Below are 12,019 nucleotides of genomic sequence, written 5' to 3'. Positions count from 1 at the left end.
AGTCTCTTAGTCTCCTGCATTAGCAGGCAGGTTCTTTACCACCAGCACCACCTGGCAAGCCCATAGGAAGCCTACAAAGTGTTATAATACAATTAGGTTGAGGGATATGAAGTACCCACCAGAGAGGTCAAATTTCTCTGAGTTAGTCAAGTTTCCCAGAGGAAGGAGAATTTTGCAAGATGTGAAATAGGAAGGGAGGACAGGGGAGAAGTCTTTGAGGAAAATATCAGTCAATTAGGAATTCATACCGCATCCGTTTTCTTCCGTCACCTTCATCCATTTTTCAGTGATATAATAAAGAATCCTGAAATCAAAGTGGAGCCACATTTTACTAAGAAATCAGTCTATGATGAATCACATAAAACAATAAGATTAATCAAAATTCTCAATTTCCCTTGAGGAATGCCTACTTCTTTTAAAGAGAATCTCATTAAGCATCTGTAGATGGTAAAGACTTGCTTTATTGTGTGATCCTCAATGAACGTTTGTCACAATAATACTACAAATGAATGTATTTGGAAAAAGGTGCAAAAACACTGTGAAGTTACACAACTTAATCCCAAAGTCAGGTACTTGTTGGTTTACTTTTGTACCCTTAGATTCCTTTAACTTCCACTGATTTCATGAAACAAAGACAGTGAAAGAAAGAGAGATGTGGATTGAAAACTTCATACCTAGCCACTATATCATGCCACAATAGACAAAAGCCTGCACTTATCATTGATATCACAGAAATCTTCAGCATAGAAGAATGACCTTGACAACACCAGAAGTCTCTGCTTTGAATTGTGTAATTAGACTCACACATCACCTCAAGGTTGAAACCTCAATACAGAAGTCAATGACATTGAAATACATGTGCATTAAATAAGAGGGGATTGTTAAAATATAGCAAACATCTTCTAAATGCTCTCAAGAAAATAAGAGAAAGCTCAGGTGTCAAACCCTGGGCAGATACTGAAAACAAGCTGGTTAGTTCACCAACCTGTGCTGCTGGGGAGATGATTAAGCATAACTTACATCCCTCATATCTAGCAGAGTGCTGGGAAAAGACTGAAAAAATGAACAGAGCTTTCAGATGGGATATCATCAGGCAATCTAAAATATAGGTAACTAGATTCCTAGAAGGGAGAGGAAATGTAATATTTGGATAATGGCTAATTGTTCCCATACTGGATGAAAAACATAAATTCATATATTCTTGAAGCTCAGTGAATCCAAGAACTAAACACCATGAAAAGCTTACCAAGGCTTGAAAAGCAATTGCAAATTGAAAAGCAATTGCAAATTGAAAAGCAATTGCAAAAAGAAAATCTTAAAAGCAAACAGAAATAAAAGATACATTTAATACAGAGTGGGGAAGAATGTCCTCTGTCTGACTTCTCATCAGAATAACCCAAGCCAAGAGAAAATGAAACATCTTTAAAGTTCTGGGCAAACAAATTAACCTAGAATTCTATATCTATTAAGACTGAACCCTTCAAAGAAACTGAAGGTAAAATAAAGACACCTTCAGATGAACAAAAAATGGAAGAAGTCAAGGCCAGCATACTAGCACTATCAGAAATGTTAAAGGAAGGACTTCAAATGGAAGGAAAAGAATGCCAGATGCAAAGTTATATCTACATAATGAAATGAAAAGAACTGGAAATAATATGTACATGAATAAATATAATATTTGCATCTTCAATTTCTTTAAAAGATAACTGAAATAAAACCAAGGAACTGTAAAGTTTTTAATACATATTGATATCAAATCTATTACAATAATAATACAAAAGATAGAAGAGTGGAAAGTGAAAACCTACTGTTATGAGATTCTTACATTATACATGAAGTGGCACAATGTTAATTCACATCAGACAGTAATAAATTAAAGATGTATACTATAAACTGCCTAGAACAACAAATAAAACACACATGAGATATAGATTATGAAAGGTCACACTGACTGCAGGCGGGAAAGCGCCAGCCAGAAAATGCTGACAGAGAAGCCCCGGGTAAGTCCCAGGGACAGACATCCACCAATCAACAGCCCGTTGCCAGGCAGACTGATGGACACGAAGGCGCCAAGATTCCAGCCAATCAAAAACTGACACGAGTCCGAAAAGTCCAATCAGCACCCTAGAGCCAGCCGGAAAATGCTGACAGAGAAGCCCCGGATAAGTCCCAGGGACAGACATCCACCAATCAACAGCCCGTTGCCAGGCAGACTATGGACATGAAGGCGCCAAGATTCCGGCCAATCAAAAACTGACACGAGTCCGAAAAGTCCAATCAGCACCCTAGAGCCAGCCGGAAAATGCTGACAGAGAAGCCCCGGATAAGTCCCAGGGACAGACATCCACCAATCAACAGCCCGTTGCCAGGCAGACTGATGGACACGAAGGCGCCAAGATCCCGGCCAATCAAAAACGACACGAGACTGAAAAGTCCAATCAGCACCCTAGAGCCCGATTCTAACCATATATGGAAAGGTCCCACCACTTCCGCATCCGCCAGGGTATATAACTGTCACCCCACTTCCCGCAGGTTGCAGACACCCACTTTCCCCCTGCTCAGGTCTGGGAGCTCTGCCCGGGAGCAATTGCCCAATAAAGCCTCTTAATACTCTGGCACTCTCTTTGTCTTGCCGCGGGGTTCTTACAGATTACAAATCAAAAGAGATAAAATGGAATATTAATTAGTCATTTCATCCAGAAGCAGAAAAGGAAGGCAAAGAAAACAGATCAAATGGGACAAACAGAAAATATATAGAAAGATGGTAGACTTAAACATCACTGTATTAATAATTATGTTAAGTGTCAGTGGACTAAAGGCACAAATACAAAGCCAAGGAGTGTCAAAACTGGGGACAAAAGTAAGACCAAACTATCTTGTCTACAGGATACTCACTTGAATTATAAAGTCACAGCTTATAAGTAAAATAAAAGAAATATATATACTATATAACCTTAATGATGTAAAGCTTAAGTGGCTAATTAATATTAAAGATTCTAGGTAAGGAATAGTCTTAGAGTAAAAGAGGGACATTTCATTATGATAAAGGAGTCAATCAAGAAGGTAAAACAATCCTAAACAGGTATACTCCTAATTACAAAGTTTGAAAATGAAGTAAGAACTAAAAGGAGGAATAAACAAACCCACAATTACATCTGATGAGTTTAAACTCTCCTCTATCAGTAATTAATGGACCAAATAAAGAGAAAAGAAGTGAGGATACTGGAGACTTACTAGCCTGCCAACAGACTTGGCCTCGTTTGATGACAGGCTGCGCTAAGCAACAGTAGAACACAGGCGTAACATTCCAACTGTGATGATGATTCAAAATGTACTGGTCCATGAGACCAGTTTCAGTGAATTTAAATCATTAAAGGCATACAGACCATGTTCTCTGATGAAAACAGAATTAAATTAGAAATCAATAATAAACAGATAAATCCCTGGAAAACCCCCAAACATTTGGAAATTAAATAACATCCCTGTAAATCATTTCTGAATTAAAGAATAAACCTTTGGAAAAGGTTTAAACACAGAAAATCAGACATTATATTATAATTATATTATAATTAATTATAATTAATATTTTATAATTAATTATAATTATATTATATAATTATAATAATAATGTTAAATATAATTAATATTATAATTAATTATATTGATTTTATTATTATTTATATTATATATTATAATAATTATATTAATATTAATTAATTATAATTAATATTAATGCTAAATTCCAAAATATTCAATAACCTAATTGTAATTTATTAAAATTGCATTATATGTATTTATGGTGTTATATAGTCCCATCAAAAAAAGCCAAATCTCAATAATTACTCAAATCACTTTTTTGTGTTCTTAACACATGATTCTTTGTATATACAGTAAAAGAAATTATACAGTGTTAGGAGCTAATTTAACAAAATGTGCAAAATTATTACACAGAAAATAATGTCTTTATTGATTAATATAAAAATGTCTGAATAAATAGAAAAAACGTCATATCCCTGGACAGGAATTTTCATAGTTTTATCAGATCTCCCCAACTAATCTACAAATTAACTTTGATCAACACTCAGTATATTTTTGTTTGGGTTTGGTTTTCTATATAACTTCTATAATTACAGAATTCCCATCAAGATCAACAAGTCAGAAATATCTACAATAATTTTGAAGAATAAAAATGTACAAAGATGTGTTCTGCTAGACATCAAGACTTCTTTGAGGTAAATAGATAAGGGTACAAAGCATAGGACAGAAAAGACCCATTAGCAACAGTTCCATACATAAATAGAAATTTGATTTGTGACAAAAAATCATTATAATTTTGAAATTTCTACTAAATCCCTTAGGATTATACAGTGAAAGTGAGAAACAGATACAAAGGGTTAGTCTGACACAGTACCTGAAGAACTATGGACAGAGGTTTGTGACATTGTACAGGAAGCAGGGATCAAAACCATGCACAAGAAAAAGAAATGCAAAAGGCAAAACGGTTGTCTGAGAAGGCCTTAAAATAGGTGTGAAAAGAAGAGAAGTGAAAGGCAAAGGAGAAAATGAAAGATATTCCCATTTGAATGCAGAGTTCCAAAGAATAGCAAGGAGAGATAAGAAAGCCTTCCTCAGTGATCAAGGCAAAGAAATAGAGGAAAACATCAGAATGGGAAAGACTAGAGATCTCTTCAAGAAAATTAGAGTTATCAAGGGAACATTTCAGGCAAAGATGGGATCAATAAAGGACAGAAATGGTAGGGACCTTACAGAAGCAGAAGATATTAAGAAGAGGTGGCAAGAATACACAGAAGAACTATACAAAAAAGATCTTCACGAGCCAGATAGTTACAATGGTGTGATCATTCACCTAGAGCCAGACATTCTGGAATGTGAAGTCAAGTGGGCCTTAGAAAGCATCACTACAAACAAAGCTAGTGGATGTGATGGAATTCCAGTTGAGCTATTTCAAATCCTGAAAGATAATGCTGTGAAAGTGCTGCACTCAATATGCCAGCAAATTTGGAAAACTCAGCAGTGGCCACAGGACTGGAAAAGGTCAGTTTTCATTCCAATCCCTAAGAAAGGCAATCCCAAAGAATGCTCAAACTACCACACAATTGCACTCACCTCACACACTATTTAAGTAATGCTCAAAATTCTCCAAGCCAGGCTTCAGCAATACGTGAACCATGAACTTCCAGATGTTCAAGCTGGATTTAGAAAAGGTGGAGGAACCAGAGATCAAACTGCCAACATCCAAAGGATCATCAAAAAAGCAAGAGAGTTCCAGAAAAACATTTACTTCTGCATTATTGACTATGCCAAAGCCTTTGACTGTGTGGATCACCACAAACTGTGGAAAGTTCTTCAAGAGATGGGAATACCAGACCACCTGACTTGAGAAATCTGTATGCAGGTCATTAAGCAACAGTTAGAACTGGACATGAACAACAGACTGGTTCCAAATAGGGAAAAGAGTATGTCAAGGCTGTATATTGTCACCCTGCTTATTTAACTTATTATATGCAGAGTACATCATGAGAAACGCTGGGCTGGATGAAGCACAAGCTGGAATAAAGATTGCAGGGAGAAATATTAATAACCTCAGATGTGCAGATGACATCACCCGTATGGCAGAAAGCGAAGAAGAACTAAAGAATCTCTTCATGAAAGTGAAAGAGGAGAGTGAAAAATTTCGCTTGAAACTCAACACTCAGAAAACTAAGATCATGGCATCTGGTCCCATCACTTCATGGCAAATAGATGGGAAAACAGTGGAAACAATGACAGACTTTATTTTTTGGGCTCCAAAATCACTGCAGATGGTGACTGCAGCCATGGAATTAAAAGACCTCTGCTCCTTGGAAGAAAAGTTATGACCAACCTAGACAGCATATTAAAAAGCAGAGACATTACTTTGCCAATAAAGGTCCATCTAGTCAAAGTGATGGTTTTTCCAGTAGTCATGTATATGGATGTAACAGTTGAATTCTAAAGAAAGCTGAGTGCTGAAGAGTTGATGCTTTTGAACTGTGGTGTTGGAGAAGACTCTTGAGAGTCCCTTGGACTGCAAGGAGATCCAACCAGTCGATCCTAAAGGAGATCAGTCCTGAATATTCATTGGAAGGACTGATGCTGAAGCTGAAACTCCAGTACTTTGGCCACCTGATGTGAAGAACTGACTCATTTGAAAAGACCCTGATGCTGGCAAAGATTGGGGGCAGGAGGAGAAGGGTACGACAGAGGATGAGACAGTTGGATGGCATCACTGACTTAATGGACATGAGTTTGAGTAAACTCCGGGAGTTGGTGCTGGACAGGGAGGCCTGGCATGCTGCAGTCCATGGGGTCGCAAAGAGTTGGACAAGACTGAGCAACTGAACTGAACTGAACTGAACCATAGAGTATGTGTGTATGTGTGTTTTTATATACCCCTTTCTATATTGGGGCAACAAAGTTTGTTTGCAAGCTATTTAAATCAGTTCCGTTCAGTTGAGTCGCTCACTTGTGTCCAACTCCTTGCAACCCCATGAATCGACTGAATCAACTGATCTCCTTTAGGATCGACTGGTTGGATCTCCTTGCACTCCAAGGGACTCTCACGAGTCTTCTCCAACACCACAGTTCAAAAGCATAAATTTTTCGGTGCTCAGCTTTCTTCACAGTCCAACTCTCACATCCATACATGACCACTGGAAAAACCATAGCCTTGAACGGATGGACCTTTGTTGGCAAAGTAATGTCTCTGCTTTTAAATATGCTATCTAGGTTGGTTATAATTTTCCTTCCAAGGAGTAAGCATCTTTTAATTTCATGACTGCACCATCCACAGTGATTTTGGAGCCCCCAGAAATAAAGTCTGACACTGTTTCTACTGTCTCTCCATCTATTTCCCATGAGGTGATGGGACCAGATGCCATGATCTTAGTTTTCTGAATGTTGAGCTTTAGGCCAACTTTTTCACTCTCCTCTTTCACTTTCATCAAGAGGCTCTTTAGTTCCTCTTCACTCTCTGCCTTAAGGGTGTTGTCATCTGCATATCTGATGTTACTGGTATTTCTCCCAGCAATCTTGATTCCAGCTTGTGCTTCTTCCAGCCCAGCGTTTCTCATGATGTACTCTGTGTATAAGTTAAATAAGCAGGGTGACAGTATACAGCCTTGACGTACTCCTTTTCCTATCTGGAACCCGTCTGTTTTTCCATGTCCAGTTCTAACTGTTGCTTCCTGACCTGAATACAGGTTTCTCAAGAGGCAGGTCAGGTGGTCTGGTATTCCCATCTCTTTCAGAATTTTCCACAGTTTATTGTGATCCACACAGTCAAAGGCTTTGGCGTAGTCAATAAAGCAGAAATAGATGTTTTTCTGGAACTCTCTTGCTTTTTCGATGATCTAGCAGATATTGGCAATTTTATCTCTGGTTCCTCTGCCTTTTCTAAAACCAGCTTGAACATCTGGAAGTTCTCAGTTCACGTATTGCTGAAGCCTGGCTTGGAGAATTTTGAGCATTACTTTACTAGCGTGTGAGATGAGTGCAATTGTGTGGTAGTTTGAGCATTCTTTGGGATTGCCTTTCTTAGGGATTGGAATGAAAACTGACCTTTTCCAGTCCTGTGGCCACTGCTGAGTTTTCCAAATTTGCTGGCATATTGAGTGCAGCACTTTCACAGCATTATCTTTCAGGATTTGAAATAGCTCAACTGGAATTCCATCACATCCACTAGCTTTGTTTGTAGTGATGCTTTCTAAGGCCCACTTGACTTCACATTCCAGGATGTCTGGCTCTAGGTGAGTGATCACACCATTGTAACTATCTGGCTCGTAAAGATCTTTTTTGTACAGTTCTTCTGTGTATTCTTGCCACCTCTTCTTAATATCTTCTGCTTCTGTAAGGTCCCTACCATTTCTGTCCTTTATTGATCCCATCTTTGCCTGAAATGTTCCCTTGATAACTCTAATTTTCTTGAAGAGATCTCTAGTCTTTCCCATTCTGATGTTTTCCTCTATTTCTTTGCATTGATCGCTGAGGAAGGCTTTCTTATCTCTCCTTGCTATTCTTTGGAACTCTGCATTCAAATGGGAATATCTTTCCTTTTCTCCTTTGCTTTTTGCTTCTCTTCTTTTCACAGCTATTTGTAAGGCCTCCTCAGACAACCATTTTGCCTTTTTGCATTTCTTTTCCATGGGGATGGTCTTGATCCCTGTCTCCTGTACAGTGTCACGAACCTCCATCCATAGTTCATCAGGCTCTCTGTCTATCAGATCTAGTCCCTTAAATCTATTTCCCTATTTAAATATATGAGTCTAAAAAAATAAAATAAATAAATAAAAATACTTCAATAACAGAAGAGTTGGGTGACTTGCTGGCAGTCCAGTGGTTAAGGCTCTGCCAAAATAAATAAATACATACATAGAACAGTCATGTTTTATATGTCTTTCTTATTTCCAACAGCACCCAGCTCCACACAGAGAAGACACTCAAAACACACCATTAAATTTTCCTGCCAGTGCTCTCTTCGGCAGCACATATACTAAAATTGGAAAGATACAGAGATTGGCATGGCTCCTGTGCAAGGATGACATGCAAATTCGTGAAGTGTTCCATATTTTTTGAATGGATAAAGTAGTGGTACATATACACAATGGAATATTACTCAGCCATATAAAGGAACACATTTGAGTCAGTTGTGATGAGGTGGATGAACCTAGAACTTATTATACAGAGTGAAATGTTTCAGAAAGAGAAAGATGAATATCATATTTTAATTCATATATACAGAATCTAGAAAAATGGTACTGAAGAATTTATTTACAGTGCAGCAATGGAGAAACAGACATAGAGAACAGACTTATGGACATGGGGATAAGGAAGGAGAGGGTGATATGTATGGAAAGAGTAACATGGAAACTTACATTACCATATGCAAAATGGATAGCCAATGGGAATTTGGTGTATGGCTCAGGAAAATCAAACAGGGACTCTGTATCAACCTAGAGGGGTGGGATAGGGAGGGAGATGGGAAGGAATTTCAAAAGCGAGGGATGTATATATACCTATGGCTGATTCATTTTGAGGTTTGACAGAAAACAACAAAATTCTGTAAAGCAATTATCCTTCAATAAAAAAATAAATTAAAAAAAAATTTCCTGGCAGAATCTCCAAATATATTCTCAGATTATATAAATATAAGGGGCAGTAATTCATACTGTCTCCACTATTGATTAGGCAAGTTAAACTAAGTTTCAATTTCCTTGCCTGGAAAAGGGGGATAATAATAGTACCCACCATTTCATAGGCTTGTTGTAAAGATTGAATGAACATGTAACTTGTTACATGTTACATGAACATGTCTCTTTGGCATTGTGGTAAATGCTGAATGCTAAATAAATGTTAATTATTATTTTTTTAAAAACCCACACCACTAAATATCCAATGACTTCCTTTAATCACTGGACAAGGTCCTTCCAGGCACCTGTTAATTACTGATCTGTTCCACTCAGTAATTCATTCTAAAACAAAGACTTAGAAACTGACACAGGGAAAAGAATACACAGAGAGTGAAAAAAAAGACGGCCAAAAGTAGCCAGCAAAGTATTTTCCTATGCAATGTAATAATTATTTTCTTTCAGAGTAGCAGAGTTGTGTGTTGAGTGGCTTTTTCCAAAATCAATGGGAAATCACCTAGAAAAACCTCATCAAATTTTGTAAAAGTTGCTCAGTCATGTCTGACTCTTTGCGACCCCATGGACTGTAGCCCAGCAGGCTCCTCTGCCCATGCGATTCTCCAGGCAACAATACTGGAGTGGGTTGCCATTCCCTTCTCCAGGGGATCTTTTCGACCCAGGGATAGAACTCGAGTCTCCTGCATTGGCAGGCAGATTCTTTACCATCTGAACCACCAAGGAAGCAAAGATCAAAAAAGTCAAGTGAGTCATGCTTGCAAAGATTTCCTCTTTTGGGGAGGCAAAGCCACTTCCAATTTTCTGGTGTGTGTACACAGATACACACACATTTTGTTTTAGTTCACAAGAGAATACAGTGAGTAGATGGATTATGATTACTCTCTGTGGTTGAGAATCACTGATGCAGATACTTTCTAGTGCAATGATTAGGATGGCATAGGTTATCCATGTTCAGTTGGGATAAGATTCACAGTCAAAGGAATCTTCACTCAGTTTCGCAGTCTCATAACTGCCAAAAGCAAATAAGTCAACACAGTCACAGTTCAGGCTCCAGGGAAGCACCAGTCTCTGGATGTCAGTCTAGGCTTCTGCTGCTAATGCTCTTGCAGCTCGTTGCAGGGGCCATGTCTGGGGCCCACGTGACACACATAACCTGTGCACAAACAGTTTAGGACTAAACGACACTAAAGTCTTAATCTTGAATGACAAAGTGAACATATCCTGAGAACTACTGGACAACTCAGCTAGGCCCACTGTGTTCAGTCTCCCATCATCCCTGGACATCTTTAAAGAGTCTTGGCGTTTTAACACTCTGCAATCGAGGAAGCAGAGAAAATGGGCTGATGAGCAACAGAGCAGCGAGAGCAGGACTTTTTCTGGATGCACATCTAAGGGAGAAGAAAACCTGTGCATAAAGACTACAACACTAAGGAATTTACTTATACATCTCAGGGTTGATGACCTTTCAAATAAACTCTCCACCGATTCAGATAGATTCAAGGACTCAGCCACCTCGGCCTGTTCTGCCTGAGGAGTTATACAGTTGAATTTTAATAAAGTTCCATGTGGAATGTCTACACTGGTTGCATTCTTCAATTTGAAATAGGGTAATATTTGCCTGGGACTAGGAGCTCAAACTCCCTTTATCCATCCTCCCAAGACTGCGTTTCTTATTTCATGGAAAGTCTCAGCATTTGTGACACTCTCCAGTGACTTTTTCATATGGTTTTTAACCAGTGCAGAGGCCACTGGAAAGTATGTTTGTGAAGAATCTGTATTATGAAAAAAAATTATTATTATTATTAAACTAGCTGGAAAAGGTAACAGTGTTGTATAATATATATCAGTCCAATCACTTAAACCATGATATGGTTTAAATGTATGATATACAGATGAACAAATAAAATATTGTGCAGAAAACAGGACTAGGGGGCAAGAAACATTCAGAGGTATCTTTAGATGATGACACTTTGGGAGGTTAAATTTTTTTTTCTTGCATGTTTAAAGTTTGCTCTAATTAGTATGTGTGGCATTAAAAATTAAGAAACACCTCTCAAAAATAATACAAGAGGGCTTCCCTGGTAGTTTAGTGGTAAAGAATCTGCCTGCCAATGGAGGAGACACAGGTTCAACCCCTGGTCCAAGAAGACCCCACACGCCATGGAGCAACTGAGCCTGTGCACTGAAACTATTGAATCTGTGCTTTAGCGCCTGTGCTCTGCAACAAGAGAGGCTGCTGCAATGAGAAGCCTGAGCACTGCAACTAGAGAGTAACCCCCACTCTGTGCAACTAGAGAAAAGCCCATGTGGCAACGAAGACCCAGTGCAGCCAATAAATAAATAAAACTAAAAAAAATAATATGAGAGCCAGTGTTAAACAGTGTGTTAAGCAGTGTTTAACAGTGTTAAACAGTTAACATTTGTCAGCCCACAGTTGAGTGGCATTAAATACATTCACACTCCTATGCAACCATTACCACTCTTCATTTCCAGAAGTTTTTCATCATCCCAAACTAAAACCCTGTCCCTATTAACCACTATTCTGCTTTCTGTCTCTTATCACACTTTGTTTATAGGCATTTATTGTGGTCTTACTCTGTATCTGGCACTCAGGTAGGCACTTTGATATCTTCACAACAGCCCTGTGAAATGGTGCTAGTTTTATTCTTATTTTACAGATGAGGACACAGAGGCTCAAAATGATCAAGTAACTCGCCCAAGATCACATGCTAGGAAGCAGTAAGGACCATTTGATGTAACCATGACCTTTCACCTTGGTGCCCTTACTCAGGCTCTGTTTTCTGCCTGTGATGTTCTTTCCACCCACTGGTTGAAGG

General features: G+C 38.4%; 1 protein-coding gene and 1 non-coding gene across 6 annotated transcripts in view; one reads left to right on the top strand and one right to left on the bottom strand.

Moving 5' to 3' along the window:
• PASD1 (PAS domain containing repressor 1) overlaps positions 1–12,019 on the bottom strand; it is a 122,586-nt gene that overhangs the window by 67,325 nt on the left and 43,242 nt on the right. For all 5 annotated transcript variants that reach the window (XM_043896310.1, XM_043896311.1, XM_043896309.1 and 2 more), the window contains exon 2: positions 249–304. In XM_043896310.1, coding sequence (XP_043752245.1) covers positions 249–280 — 32 coding nt within the window. In that variant the 5' untranslated portion in view covers positions 281–304. The remainder of the gene's footprint in view (positions 1–248; positions 305–12,019) is intronic.
• LOC122691025 lies at positions 8,507–8,610 on the top strand. Its single transcript, XR_006340275.1, has one exon. It is a non-coding gene; the product is annotated as a U6 spliceosomal RNA (small nuclear RNA).

This window comes from Cervus elaphus, chromosome X (genome assembly GCF_910594005.1).
Source record: "Cervus elaphus chromosome X, mCerEla1.1, whole genome shotgun sequence".
Classification (NCBI taxonomy): Eukaryota; Metazoa; Chordata; class Mammalia; order Artiodactyla; family Cervidae; genus Cervus; species Cervus elaphus.
The sequence above is the reverse complement of the archived record's forward strand: the minus strand, read 5'-3'. Positions and strand labels throughout refer to the sequence as shown.